The 15,116-nt window shown below is 38.0% G+C and overlaps 2 protein-coding genes across 2 annotated transcripts; both read right to left on the minus strand.

Moving 5' to 3' along the window:
* Positions 1 to 54: 54 nt before the first annotated feature.
* Positions 55 to 5,462, minus strand: cd151 (CD151 molecule). Its single transcript, XM_053319527.1, has 8 exons — positions 5,322 to 5,462; positions 4,227 to 4,311; positions 3,385 to 3,576; positions 2,688 to 2,762; positions 1,796 to 1,900; positions 847 to 999; positions 662 to 748; positions 55 to 549 (listed from the first exon to the last, which is right to left on the minus strand). Exons 2-8 carry the CDS (start codon positions 4,308 to 4,310, stop codon positions 499 to 501), a joined length of 747 nt encoding a protein of 248 aa, XP_053175502.1. The 5' UTR covers position 4,311; positions 5,322 to 5,462; the 3' UTR covers positions 55 to 498.
* A 317-nt stretch (positions 5,463 to 5,779) lies between these two features.
* On the minus strand, positions 5,780 to 14,292 carry cracr2b (calcium release activated channel regulator 2B). The gene is made up of 18 exons (XM_053319524.1): positions 14,260 to 14,292; positions 12,439 to 12,695; positions 12,245 to 12,356; positions 11,989 to 12,136; positions 11,047 to 11,193; positions 10,795 to 10,885; positions 10,603 to 10,698; positions 10,330 to 10,517; positions 9,573 to 9,644; positions 9,397 to 9,451; positions 8,512 to 8,591; positions 8,285 to 8,408; positions 7,971 to 8,097; positions 7,798 to 7,879; positions 7,585 to 7,699; positions 7,006 to 7,113; positions 6,844 to 6,920; positions 5,780 to 5,954 (listed from the first exon to the last, which is right to left on the minus strand). Exons 2-18 carry the CDS (start codon positions 12,691 to 12,693, stop codon positions 5,870 to 5,872), a joined length of 1,962 nt encoding a protein of 653 aa, XP_053175499.1. The 5' UTR covers positions 12,694 to 12,695; positions 14,260 to 14,292; the 3' UTR covers positions 5,780 to 5,869.
* Positions 14,293 to 15,116: the final 824 nt, after the last annotated feature.

Genomic DNA, 15,116 nt, shown 5'->3' on the forward strand with positions numbered 1-15,116 from the left:
CATTATTATTATTATTTTTTTTATGTTTTTATTAGTATTATTATTATTATTGTTGTTGTTGTTATTTTTGTTGCCATGCTCTTCTGTGTCTTCCTCCTCTTTCCACCTCCCTCTTTCTCTCTCAACCCATCCGTTCAAGGCAGATGGCCGCCCACCTAGAGTCCGGTTCTGCTCCAGGTTTCTTCCCATTAAAGGAGAGTTTTTCCTTGCAAGTACTTGCTCATGGGGGAATGTTGGATCTCTGTAAGTTAAAAGTAAATTCTGGACCTGCTCAATGTGAAAAGTGCCCTGAGGTAACTTCTGTTGTGATTTGGCACAATATGAATAAATACTTGACTATGTCTAGTGTGTGTATTATGCAATTCATAATAACTTGAACTCACAACTTAACAGAATCCCAGAAATATGTAAATTGGAGACATTTAAGTATCTAACCAAACATTTTGGCAATGCATGATATGTCATGTGTAATATTTGAGTAGTCCAAAATCAGTATGGCTATTTTTTCAAATTTCGATAAAGGCAGCAAGTAAACATCATCCCCACAAGCTGAAAGAAAAAGAAACAATGAACTTGTTAGTTCCACACAACACAAAGAAACTGGCATTTTGCACAATATTTGAAAGGATGTTCATTCTAACTTCAGTAGTTAGGAGTTTACCTGTAAAAATGCAATCCCAATACCCACTGCACCAAGAATATATAATTGACTCAGGATGAACTCCTCTAATTTCATAATACAGCCTCCCTGTGTGCAAAAGCAAGGAAAAAACATAACAATTATTTATTATTACTATTATTATTGCAGTGTAATAGTTGCAAAGATAACTGGACAGCTGTACTTACCTCCACCTTATAGATGTTGGAGGGATGGTCCCTACGGCCGCAGAGGGTAGTGGGGGTTTTACAGCAGCTGTCAGGCACGACACGCTCCTTCTGTGCCTTGATCCACACACTGTCTCTCCAATCAGAGGAGCTGTTACTGCCACAACACTTAAACTGAGAGGAGGCCAGCACAGGGAGGAACAGAGGATAGAAAAAAGTTTAGGGTGGTGAGGGTGAGGATGGTGATTCTCAACTATCATTTTAAATTGTATATTAACTGAATCAGTTTAAATGACAGGTTCACATTTTTTCAAGTCTGTCTTAAAACAACAGTCAGGTGCCCAAATGAACATTTAAATAGTTTTTTCTTGTCATGATCATTCTTCCTGTTCATCATCTGAAGATCCCTTCATATGATCCTTATAATGTAAATAAAGGGGAGCCAAAATCTACAAGCCTCATTCTGTTACAAAATGTATTTAAAAGTTAATCTGAAGCTAATATGAAGCTTCAGCCACCCAATTGAGTCAAATCATATAGCTATCTTTCAAGGTTACAGTCTTTTTATTGCCAAAGTCCCTCTTTTTGTTACTATGCTTCCACTGCAGCTCGACAGGGAAACACAAAGCGGGAACTTGCAAATGCTAAAAAGACTGTAAATGTGGCAAATATCCACTTGATATGACTTTACATACATGTTTGCACAAATTGACTGTGTAGACACATTGTGGATATTGGCCTAAATCAATTAAATTAAGAGCACATTTGAAGGGGATCTTTTAACAGCCAGTTTGAACAGGAGGAATGATTACAGCTAGGAAACCCCTTTTCAGTGTTTATATGGGCACCTGACTGTTGATTTAGGACAGACTTAAAGAACTGCGATCCTATTCATCTTAGGTGGTGCTACTTTTGTTGCCTGGCCATAAACTCAGCAGTGATTCCAACACACAGTATCCCATTTCCACACCTCTTGATGAAGCTTGTCCACAGCATCTGTGACACTTTCTTCTCCCAGTTGCTTGTATTTCTGCTGCATGTTCTTCGTCAGGCTCAGTCTCAGCTCCTCATCCAGCTGTGAGACAGAAGCAGCACTTCAGCAATCACTCATGAGAAACTTTTATCACCTGCAAATCCCCTCCCATTAATAAAAATAGACCCTGGTCAAGTTTCTTCCCTCCCCTGTAACATTCCTCTGTACCTGTGCAATGCCCTAACGCTATATGAGCATATATATGGGCATATATATGGGCATACCTCCTCTGACCCCCTTTCCCTTTCCCACATGAGCATTCCTTAAATCTAGTTTAACATTAAAAATAGGTGTGTTGCTTGACTGACGGTACAAAGAGTGACAAATGGGCCATTTTACATCAACCTGTTAGATAAACGGCTTGATGTAAAATGGAATTAAGTGTCAGTAGATTACCTGGTAGCAGAAAGGAAAACACTGGAGCAAGAAAAAGTGGGGAAAGAAAAAGAATAGTGAGAAGGATGGAAAAACAAGACAAATGAAGAACATGCACAGAGAGGCATGCAGAGAAGATTTCACAAGAGAGGGTGCAGCAACTTTGGTATTTTATGGTTTTCAGATGATTCAGTGATGGAAAAAAGACATGTGAATCCCATTGAGGGATAGAGGAATGACACAAATATGCATTAATTAAAAATATAAGAAAAACAAAAACATGTCAGAATTTTAAATATATATGTTGACTACCGTATACTAAACACTTAATGCAACAGTTCTAGTGATCCAAAAGCTTTATCAAGAAAAGATTGATCTTAAAAATAGCATTAAATGTTACTACAACTACAACTGTCCACAAACACACACATAAACTGAAGGTAAAACACTTCACCTGTTGGGAGTTAATATAGGCCAACACACCAGCAATGATTTCCAGCAGGAAAATACACAGCAACAAGACCAAATACTGTGAATGGGGAGACATGAAATAAACAACACAGCTGTGAATAATGTCAGAATTTCTTCAGATAGTGGTGTAGTGATATCTGAAATAAAAACTAGAGTGCTTTTAAGTAATTTCAAAAAGCCAAAAGAAAAAGTTATGCTCTAGAGAATAAGTGGGAAAATCAGTTATTCATTACAAATGTCACAGTTGATATGGAAATACAGATAATGTCACAGATCTTGTGTAGTTTTGCTTCAGTGTTATATCCTCTCCTCACTGCGTCTGGCTGTCTCTCTCTCTCTCTTACACATACTGAAGTCCGAACAGCCGCTTGTAATGCCCTCCATTCCTCTGGCATGACCCGCACTCTATATCCAATCTCTTAAAGACACACTCTGCATGACTTTGTCTGTTATATCTGACAGCCATGCCTGTCTGACATAATGAGCTGCACTGAATGAAGGCAGGTGAGGCAGAAGGTCACCTGGGATTTACTTTCAATGCACAAAGATGAGTTTGTGTGTGTATAAACACAAACTTAAAAATGTCTTTCCTTGTTTTCTGATTCAACATGATTAAACAGAGTTAATGTTTTGGTGAAGTGAAGTGAAGGCCAATGTTTAACGTGACTGAAACACCTCACCACAATCAAAAGACTCTTCATCTCCTTCAGAGTGGCACAGCAACCAATAATCCCCGTCACGATCACAATGAGCCCGGCGACTATCAGGATGTAAGCGGAGGCTGAGTAGAAGCTGGAGTTCAGTAAACTGATGTAGTCGCTCTTCTCCATCAGAGTCCACACTCCCACTGCCAGCACGGTCCCTCCTGCCAGCTGAAAGAACGAACCGTTATCGGTCCAATTCAAACCAGATGCATGGTGTCAAGAATGTGCCTCATAATTTTAACCAGTTATAATGTGGTAACACAAGCAAGGCAACATCTTTCATTGTCAGCCTCAAGAGATGTGCAGCTAAATCTGTTTATCTGATACACATTAATCAATGTTTCATATCTCTGCCTACTTTGTGGAAACACATTTACAGAGTAACTGAAACTAGAACTGATGCAGGCTAAATTTAAACCCTAAAGTAAAGGAAATGAAAGTTAAGAAAGTAAACAAGGACTTTAAAACATTATGGGTGTTGATCTAGGAGTATAAAATATATGGAGTTTTAATAATTGTAATAATTATTGTAACTCTTGTAACACTTTACAATAAATGTTACAACAAATTGAGTTTGTATTAATTATGTAACGTGTAGTATTTATACTTGATTGTTTAATGCAGAGGGGAATAATGGTAACTGAGGAAGTGGTGTGGTTTTTCATTTTCATAAATAGGAAATCATCATGTGTCATATGAAGGAAAACGTACATCCAAAGCTGCAACAAAAAGTGGATTATAAATGTGATTAATGATTACCATGACACTTAATAGACCCTGCAACAGTAGGCTTTATTGTTTTTAATTCATTAACTTACCCAGAAAAGAATGTTGAAGAGAAAAAGTAGATATTTCAGACAAATTGTCCCACATGTTGGTGATTTTTTAGGGTGAGCTTCCATTCTGAAATGAAAAATTAACATGTCAGTACAATGTGAGTAGATATTCAGCTGTGAATCAACAGACTCTGCAAAACATCTGCAATTTAAACACTCTCTGTAAAAGAATGACCAAAAATGACCACAAGATGATCAAAGAGCAAGTCAAACCCTCCAAATACTACTGTGATACTACAGTGAAGATTGTGATTGCACAGCTTCCTGTCTTTAAACTTGCACGACAGCAAGTTAAAGCCTATTAGCGCTGTATCTGATTGAGACTTCTCTGTTGTGAGCATGGAGGAATTTCCTCTTTCAGCCCGCTTTGGTTCCACCTTTGGTGTGAAAAAGTGATTAACTGGTTGGAGTTCACACATAGCTACGGTACTATATGTATGAGATGTTCAGACAACATATGACATCTATTTTATGGTTTCATGTGTTTTACCTTTAAGATGTAGAACTGGAGACCATAAATTAAAGGGTGGTGCATTTCAAACTTGCAAATCTTGTCAACAGAGCTTTGGACAGAGCTCACTGATGAAATTAAATATGTTGAGTGGAAAACATATCTAACAACTTGTGTCACATGTCATCCAGCTGACAGATATATATGTCCACCATCCCAGTAACTCAACCTGATCTTCTCAAACTCTGGTGATATACTGTTGACTTTTAACTCTTTCATGAATTAGTCAAAGTCTGTTTTTTACTCAACCTGAACTGAACTTCTTCTATTTTAAGAAACATTATGACTCAGAGCATCATAATGGGCAGTGATCTAAACATTTAGATATCAGTGAATATCTGTCTTTATAAGAACATCTCTTTTTAGAATAAATAAATTAATAAAGTAGAAAGGCACAATAAAATAAACACATTTAACATGAAAAACATAATGCAGACAAAGTGTTGCATGTGTTACTGTATTTGTCAAGCAAAAACAATCCCCCACTGGTCACACTGAGTTATTTTTAAACCATTGTGTCATGGAAAAACTCCTCTCCCTTTCTGCTCAGACTAAAATAATCCTACCTGATTTTAGATGCTGAGTCCAGAAGAAAGCAGGTTATCGTAGTAACGTCTTCTCAGATCCCTCTAACCCCAGTGTCAATGTTGCTGCTGTCTGAAGGTTAACTGCAACACTGTAAGTCCTCTCCAGACTCTCAGACCTCGAGGCTCCAATAAGCGTCTGAGTGTCTGTCCTCTTTTGGCAGAGCAGGGCAGCTCACCCCTCCAAAAGCTTTTTAGAGTGCATGGCTGCCCCCCGCTGGTTTCTCACACATATGAGCTCTTTTTGCGCTTAAAACACTTGAGGGCATTTTTCAAAAAATTTACGTTCAGAAATAGTATAACAAAAAATATTTTATTGCATGCACAAAGACAACATTCACATATGAAAAACAAAAGTTTCAGATACTCTGCAGTAAACTTGTTCAGAGAGAAATGTAAAAAGTGCCCTTTAAAAAAAACCATTTTGTGTTGTCAGTGTGGGAGTAAACATTTCCCATTACTCAACCCAACAAAGAAACTGTAAATCCTCCAAATGAAAGTTTTAAGTAGAAAGCCAAGTGCTTTCCTGTTCATGTACAGCAGCGTCTTTTAGCAGGTTCCTTAGTCAGTGATAGTGCATCTTCACATTGCCGCTCATGGTGGGAGACTAACCCCCTAAAATGAAGAAAATTATACATTTTAAATAATGTGTCAGAAATAACTTTATTATACTTAATAATTAATTGCACAGTTTATGCCACTGATCCTGCTCCCTTGTTTATTCTCAAGTTTATGCAAAAAACAACAACAAAATAACACGAGAGACGACAATCAGCTCCCAGTTTATTAGGGAATGCACCATTTATGTCAATAAGTGGAGACTAAACATTTGAAATTGTGATGAAATTATTTTGTAATTAATTGATAAAATGACTCAGACAGTGAACACATCTTAAGTTAAATATTGTTAAATTGAACCTGACTGTAAATAATTTATCTCTTGCCTGCTCCTTTTTTAGAAAATGAAATATAATCTTTTATCTTCTAATTTATTTTTTCTCTCTCTTCCCCTTTTCCCTTCTCTTTTGAGTTGTGTGGCAGCTTTAGTTTGTAATGTTTTGTGTTCACTGTGTATATATTTGTGATTCATTTTGCTAATCGATTAATAATCAGTCATTTATCAAGCAAAAATACAAATCATTTGCTGGTTTCAGTTTCTTCAATCTGATGATTTGCTGCTTTTCTCTGTTTTATATCATAGTAAATTCAATACCAGTGGGTAAAAGACATAGACAAAAACATTAATTGACTAATCAAAACAGGACTTGATAGATTCCAAAATGACCACACAGTTGAATCAACATGTCTCTAAATGAACAAAAACACAACACTATAACCTTCACGAAGGGAGGAATAATTAAAATGGGCTGTTGTATTAACCTGCATTAGTTTTATTTACTGTAGGTGTACCTAATAAGTAAACTGTGAACTGTAATAACAAACTGTCAAAACAAACATTTTGACACGTGAACTAATTATAAAGTAAAGAAATAAGACAACATACCGCGCCAGCTGAGTCATCAGCTCCTCCATATGACAGCCAGTCTTGCCACTGCATTCATAAAACAGAGCCTGGTGCTGCTGTATGAACCAGAGGGTTACAGCACTTTTAGCTTCATGAACAAATCGCAGCAGAATATTGTTTGAATATTCAAATGTGCCTCACCTCTGCTAGCTTCTGTCCCTCTTTTGTTGTCACTTTTCTGCTGTGACCATCTGCCAGGTCCAGCTTGTTCCCCAGCAGCATCAGTACCGCATCTTCACACATCTTCTCCTGGGACAGACACACCAGGTTTCAGTACACACTCTTAACCCCTGCCTCTCTCTGTTTGGTCAGCGTATTCTCCAACTCTTGCTCCTGCATCTTCAGCTCCTCCTCAAGTTATTGCCCTCTCTGCTTCTGTCTCATACTCTCATTGATTTCACATTTAATTTGTTAAATGCTATTATTATCAATTCTGCTAAATGATATAACAGTTAGACTGAATAACACACATCTGTACCTGAGCCAGATGTTTCTCTGAGGCAGACACAGCAGGTTACAGTACACACTCAAAATACACCAGTCTAAAAGTAACAAAAATAATCCAAATCATTTGAAAAAGTATCTCTAAAAAGACATTACTAGAAAGGTATTAATATATTCAGAGATTTATACTGCTCTTTCGTACACCTGGATATGTATTCAAAACAGGGAAAACTCTTTTGCATAATTTTACATCCAACTACAACTACACCCGCTCACCTTCACAGTGTCCATCCATCCTCTTACAGCGGTGAAGGAGCAGGCTTGAGTTACGTCATACATGACAAGGATACCGTCAGCCTTACGGTAGTACTGCTCAGTGATGCTACGAAACCTGGACAGACATTAGTGAAAGGAAAAAGGAAGAAATAACACCCATACACAAAACCAAAGAAATAACAAGATAAATGATAAATTAGTAACCTATCTGACCTCTCCTGCCCTGCAGTGTCCCAGAGCTGAAGGGTGATGGTGGTGGAGTCCAAACTTAGAGTCCTCATCTGGAAATCTATACCTAGAAACAGCAGATCAAACTTTACTGATACTGTATTCACTGTGGACCGTTTTAATGGCAGTGAAAGGGTGATGAGAAGAGAAAAGCTTACCGACTGTTGTGCTCGTTGTACTGGAGAAATGTCCTGAGCAGTAATGATGGATGAAGGAGCTCTTACCCACCCCTGAATTACCCAGGAAAACCACCTTGAACACTCGCTGCGGACTGACAGTTTTGCTCTAAATTCAGGCAAAAGGACCGAACTTTACATTTTGATTCAAGTGTTGTGTTTTTTTAATTTCTTTGCTGTGAGGAGGGAGTGCATGACTCTCAATAACTGCATCATTCTTGCTCTCTAGGTTACGAAACTGATGTTTTTTTGGTATAAATTTGTGTATGTTTGCATAGATTTAATATTTTCCCTACCTGAGTTTGAGTCTGTTCAACATTTTCACACCTGACTCTACATGACGGCTGGTATCTCTTGGATGAATTTGACTCATCTTTTTTCTCTTTGTCTTGCTCCAACTCATCGGATGAGCTCAGCTGTCTTCAGGATCAACAAACAGAAAGTTAGTTGCTTCCTCGGTTCTGTGGTCTTCCTCACATTACTGCAAACATTATTATTATTATTGTTAACTGGTGATACAAACCTTTTCAGTGGCTTGTCTTGTTGTAAGTAGTTACCTATGACTGACCCTCTCTTCTGCAAAGTCTTTGTGATTTTTGGTTTCTATAAAAAGGTTTTTGTGGAAAATGAGATATTAGTCGTATAAGTATATGTTCTCCTTTGTAGTAATAGGCAGATCATTTGGTAACACACATTTAAAAAGCAAGAATTCAGTTCAACAGTGACATTTATTCTGCTGCAAAGTATTCAAACATCATGATCGATTAACACTAAATACACTTATTTGATTATAAATTATACTACACGAAAACACCATAACAGAGAGTCAGTTTTATAGTTTGTGTTCTGTGAGTGTATATTTTGTGTTCTGTGACTCATGGAAGTATAAAATCCAAAGAAGCATCTACAATCAATAGCTTTTGCAATCAATATCATTGTGGATAAATAAAGTGAGGTGCTTGATTGGCACTCCTTTGATAAATGAGGTAAATAAGCTGCTTGATTAATTTGTTAAATACTTCAGTTCACCTGCATAAATAACGTACGTACAAAATTACTAATTAACATACAGTATATATAACACTATTTCCTTCACGTTGACAGAGGTAAGAATAAATGCCTTTTCAACACAATCCTTCAGTTCATTGACCCCAGAAAGAAAACAAAAAAAACATTGCTGACATGAAAAAAAACCCCAATGGTGTCAATGACATTAAGTTCAATCAATAACCAAACAATAACAGCTGCCCATATAAATAATCATTTTACAGATGATGGAATAAAGCATGAAGTAATTCCGAGACTTGGCTTAGGGTGGATAAAACGTCTGTTTCCATGGAGCACAAAGGTCTTCACTGAGGTAATAATTTAATGGCAGAGGAGGAAGGACAGAGTGTCTGTGACTAACCCTCTTCTGAGAGTGTTGAACATCTTTCTCATCTCGCAGCTTTTTGTTCATATCCCTGATATAAAAGAAGAGAAAATCAGTTAGTGTCACTGTCACACTGGCTATATATACACATTATATAATACATATTCAGTGATGAGTTGAATACGAAAGAAACCACAGCTTTTTAGACTCACCTCAACAGCTCCAGCTGTCTGAAGAGACTATCTTTTTCTTTCTGGATGTTCGTCGACACCTTCATCACATTTCTACAGTAAAGCAAACAAAATATTATTGAAAGATACATTTGGTGATGTTGTACATGGTTCTTACTGCCAGATAAGAATCAAAAATGCATTTCTGAATCCTTCTAAGTATTGCCTGTCTCTCCAAAGTCTGATATAGTGTGTTTCTCTCCATTGTTGTTCAATAGCTATTAAAAATGTACGGTTGCACAATGATCCTGCAATTCGATGAATAAAGCCACTGTAGTTTATTTTAAATCAGTCCCATATACACCGTTCTGCAGCTGGAAACACTTTTTAGTTATTATTAAATGACAAATGAGACAATATTACCTGACAAATGCACCAATTCTTGCCCAGTGTCAAACAAAAACTACAATCCCCATCAATTTAGAAAAAGGATGTGAAAATATCCACAGTGGGTATTTTTAACTTGTCTGACTTGCTCTATGTGTTTTTTTGAATCTGATATTGATTTTTTTTTTTGATTTTTCTGATCTTGATAAAGAAAAAACAGACAAAAAAGCCTCTTCAGAGCCTGCAGTTAGCTTAACTGAAACTAAAAGTGAGACATATAACTCCCATGTGATAGTTGTGTATTTGTTTTTATATCAAAAGGACTCACAGTTTGTTAATAAAATAGTAAAAATTGTTTAACAGGGACAGTGTTTTCATGATCACATATCTGAATAGCTACTCGTGCTGTTACCTCTGTCGAGCTGCTTGTTCTTGGGAAGCATTGAGCTGAAGCAGGCTGAGCTCACCCAGAGCGGCCTGCAGCTGCTCTCTGCTGCTCTCTGCCTGCTCCTGCAGCTGCATGTTGAAGCTCCGCAGCTGCTGGTTCTGCTCCTTGATTTTTGCCTGCTCACAGCTCAGCTGCCAGATTCTGGACTCCAGCTTAGTACAAAGACAGGTCCTGTTGACTCACTTGTTACACTCACACAATCTTTAGAAATAACTTTATTACAACTTGGACATGTACCTCTTTCTGTTTGGTCAGTGTATTCTCCAACTCTTGCTCCCGTATCTTCAGCTCCTCCTCAAGTTGTTGCCCTCTCTGCTTCTGCCTCAGACTGTCCTGAAATTCACAATCAATAAAATTAAACACTGTAATGAAAATCATGTTTGCTAAATGAATTGTTGAACAGTTGGACTAAATAGCACACATCTGTACCTGAGCCAGATGTTTATCTTTTTCCTCTCTGATTTGGTTTTCCATTTCTTCATATATGGACCGAACAACCTGATCATGTTCACTCTCTCGCCTAAAACAGAGCAAATTAAAGTTGAATGAATTTATAAAACTCAACACAAGTCTGTATTTATACAGACTTGTGTATAAATATTTAAAGTTGCGTCCACTGGGCAGAATGAATGTGTATTGGCTTGTATTTGTGGAGGACAATGGGAGGAGGGCGGCAGTGACCTGCGTAGAGCTTGTTCCAGATTGTCTCTCTCTCTGATGGAGTCCTGTAAATTGGACACTGTGTGGACCAGGACGCCTTCCAGGATGTTCAGCAGCTCTGGTCTGTGTCTCTGCAGCTCACACCACAGAGAGCAGAGCTCCTGCTGACTGACACACAACACATGACAGTCAACTTTACAGCACAGCACCAATAAATGATGTTAGAAAAAGACAACGCCTATTAAAATGACCTACTGTACAAACAGATGAAGAATTGTTAAATCAGTGGACAAACACAACAAGTTTTTTCTATGTATGTCTGAATAAGGGCACGAAGGGTCACTGAATGGTTTAATGAGTATGAAAATTATGTGAGTCATGATTTTCAGCCTTCACAGTCAATAGATCTCAACCCGACCGTGCAGGACACTTTGGACCCACGGTGCTCTACATCATCATCATCATCATCGTGGTGTTTATCCCTCCAGCAGAGACTTGAAGAATCAGAGCCAAGAAGCTGTTCTCTGTGCTCGTAGTGGAACGATACCTTAATAAGATACTTTGTTGTTTTGTCTTAAATTAGTCACCTATTCAAAAAGCAGCTTCACCTGCAGAAGCCAAGATTCCTTTTAATTTTATCCACTTGAAAAATCTACGCTACGACATCTTACTTAGTGAGTTTTCACTCTAAGATGTGTAAATCATTCAATTGGAGCTGCAAACACTAAATGTTTGATATTTTTTCCATAAAAAAATACTAACATGATTATTCAGTTAGCAAAACAGTCACCAATTCATTTTCTGTTGATCAACTAATCCATTTCAGTAGTTTTAGGAAGATGTGGCCACGCTTGTCCTACCACTTTAAAGATATAGCTTTTAATATATTGTTTCTACTATAGAAGTCTGTGGGGAAATCTTTGTGTAGTCACGAGTCTTTATTTTGTGATCTGGTGATCTTACTTGCTGAAGAGCTTGTCAGCACCTAGCTCCATCAGTATGTTTACAAATCGAACTGCAGCGGGGTCCTGGGACCAGTCCACCTGCTCTGTATCCTCTTCTGCTTCGTCTTGAATCTGCTCAGTCGTGTCCTCCAGTCCCACCAACTCACCTGTACCAAAGGACACACAGGGGAACAGAGGAGTTGGTTAAAAAGAGAATGACAGATGTGAACTAAAAGTAAAACGTGGTCTCAAATCCATCATAAAAAGACGCTCACCAAGTCCTGTGTTGAACTCTATAGGAGTAAGGAATCCATTGCTATCTCGGTCAAGACTCTCAAACACCGTCTCCAGCTGTTCAGGCGACAGCGGCAACTCCCCTTGTAGCCTCTGCTCAGAAGAAAGCAAAGAAAGTTCAACTCAAATTTACAGTCAGTCTAATTTTTGTCATTCTGCTCAACTATCTGCTCACCTGCATGTCCCGCTTCGTGATGAACCCTTTCCCCTCTTTGTCACACAGCACAAACAGCTCCTTGGCCTTACCCATGGTCTCTGCCTGAGGGCTTCCTGGCGCTGTTTCTCTGACGGTGGGTGAAGTTAGAGGGCTACGAACCCAGCCCGGCCTGGGGCTCCCAGGTGACAGGCCTCGCAGTCTGGGGCTTGCTGGTACTGCCTCACCACTACCTTGACCCACCAGGACTTCACCATCGTTCAGCCACCTAGACATGACTGCACAGAGGCAGGCAGGAAAGAGAGAGGAGTGTGAGTCTATTATACAGGACTGACAATCTCATTTAAATGGGAGTCAATAGTGTTTAAGTTTTTTATTGCTGGATGAAAACTGTCTGAAAGATTATCAAACACATTCACTTTTTATTTTCTCCATGAACTACAGTGAGTTTAAGACACTTTGGATCTTCTCTCATAGTGCCGAAAGATATTGTGAGAAGCCGGCTTACAGGTCCTCCCTTGTCAAACATGAGGTGCAGAACAAACTAAGCTGTGACTGTTCACATTATCTACAGCTGCTATGATCTGGTGTCAGATGTATTCACACTCGAGGTAAAAATTTGAGAAATCCAGGAACAACAACATGTCAAAAAGCTGTATATCTTATTAAGAAATGTGTATCTGAAGTGTTTACATTCCTGGGAAATGTATGACATAGACTTCTGGCTTAATAGAGTTTGGCTCACTGTTTATTTACAAGAGGAACACTGAAACTGATATATTTGACCATGTGTCCACCATGTCTTTGCACCAGGATGTTCCAAGAGTAAAAAAACAGGACACTGTCATGTGAGGAGAGTTATTGTGTACTTGAGCAGGAGGGTGGATAGCCAGAAGAGAGCACATGCAAATAAAGCGTTTGCAGTTGTTTGCATTGTCAAACAAATTTCTCTCAAAAACTCAACTAGGCTATGGGAAGCATATGCCATAAAACAGTGATTTATGATTGCTATGATGATTTATAAAAGCATCACACACAATTAGTCTTCTGATTAGATGACATTTCTATTACACACATGTCAGCATAAATCATAAATGGCTTCATTTAAATAGAATAAAAGTTTCTGGTGCTCATCAAGCTCAGATACACACTGAATTGAAATCTTCTCTCAGTATTGTCTAATTTTCCAGGTATATTAAAGCTTGCAAAAATATAACACAGGAAATAGCCTTGGATTCAAGATAAGAGACCTGTGAAAACATTATGTTGAGGATTGACTCCAAAGAAGCCAACAGTCACGCCAAAGGTCACATAAGCTTACACACTGTCGGTAACTCACTGTTTTGCGAAGTCGGTGTGTGGTGCAAGGTGGAGTTGCTCTTACATTCAAGGAAAGTGACTTGAAGTAATGACAAAAGTACACACTGAAGGCTCCAAAAACTTTCAGTCAAACTTAAGAGGTTCGTACAGGTTTTGTGATAACAACATACGACCATATTCAGTCTGACAATGCTGCTTTAGATGAAGCATATGTTGCTTTAAAAGACACTATGACAGCTCAATGACTGAACACTGTGGTCATGTCCAAGTGCATTAACGTTTGTGACAGTTTGAAAGCTAATAATTAATTAAACACCTATCATATACGAGCAGTTTTAGAACAATATAGCAAGCGGAGGAAAACTCAAAATTGACAGAAAGAAACAGTGTGCATTTATTATTAAACCATTAGTCGGCTGAGAAAGTGGAGAGAGCGTCTACGCTGCCTTAATGTTTATAAAAGCGTGTCATTACTGTATTTTAAGTCAATTCAGCGAAGTTGTAGAAACTTTGAGTACTCACCTACCGAGTCGTGGACGCAGGTGTCCACTACCTTTGAACACCTCTCAGTAATTCAGCCACATGCAGACAGCGGCCGCTGGATGGCGTTGATGGTGATGTCTACCGTAATACTCAGTGTAGCCTGTGATCCTTCATTATCAGGGTTCGGGAGGTCACTTTGGAAATGTAATAATAGGTTGCAGATTATTATTTAAAGTGTAATAAGTAATGTAAATATTACATTTGATTACTTTGCTAATTTTCTAACAAATGTTTTCAGCTGTTAGGGTAAGTGTTCCTATTAAGCACCAAAATCTAAGTTCAGGTGTGTTTTCATGGATACTGACATGATGTATAAGGGTGATCACTTCTTATAAATCAAGATTGATCTCTTTTCTATTGAAAATGTATTCATTAATTCATAAATCATGATGTGGGCTTAAATTGTGTCACAGTACCAATTAAGCCCATGCCAGACTTTTGACATTTTTCATAAAATATCTTTATTTTATATTCAAAACTCTACATGAACTAATGGACACATTTACAAATGAGAGATAAATCTTGCTTTATAAGAAACGATCTCTCTTTTAAAGAATGTCAGTAGCTATCTATGAAAAACACCTGAACTTAGATTTTGCTACTTAATCGGTACATTTACCCTAACAGCTAAAAACGTTTGTTAGAAAATTAGAAAAGTAATCAAATATAATATATTACATTACTTTGATTAAGTAATTGAAATAGTTACCTTACCTTTCCAAATGAACATTCCCAACTCTGGCCATTTCATTTGACGAATATTCTGAGGAGCCTTTAAGTCTGTCATTACGGTAAGGGAGGACCGTTACCATGGTATTCACGGAAATGCCCACGTT

This window comes from Scomber japonicus, chromosome 5, assembly GCF_027409825.1.
Source record: "Scomber japonicus isolate fScoJap1 chromosome 5, fScoJap1.pri, whole genome shotgun sequence".
Lineage (NCBI taxonomy): Eukaryota > Metazoa > Chordata > Actinopteri > Scombriformes > Scombridae > Scomber > Scomber japonicus.

Coding starts and splice junctions, on each gene's coding strand:
- cd151 (XM_053319527.1), bottom strand. CDS start 4,310: ATGGAAGCTCACCCTAAAAAATCACCAACATGTGGGACAATTTGTCTG. Junction 2,763..3,384: donor TGAAGAGTCTTTTGATTGTG/GTGAGGTGTTTC, acceptor CCCCATTCACAG/TATTTGGTCTTGTTGCTGTG. Junction 550..661: donor TTGGGATTGCATTTTTACAG/GTAAACTCCTAA, acceptor TTTTTCTTTCAG/CTTGTGGGGATGATGTTTAC.
- cracr2b (XM_053319524.1), bottom strand. CDS start 12,693: ATGTCTAGGTGGCTGAACGATGGTGAAGTCCTGGTGGGTCAAGGTAGT. Junction 10,886..11,046: donor CTGGAACAAGCTCTACGCAG/GTCACTGCCGCC, acceptor GCTCTGTTTTAG/GCGAGAGAGTGAACATGATC. Junction 10,518..10,602: donor CACTGACCAAACAGAAAGAG/GTACATGTCCAA, acceptor CTTTGTACTAAG/CTGGAGTCCAGAATCTGGCA.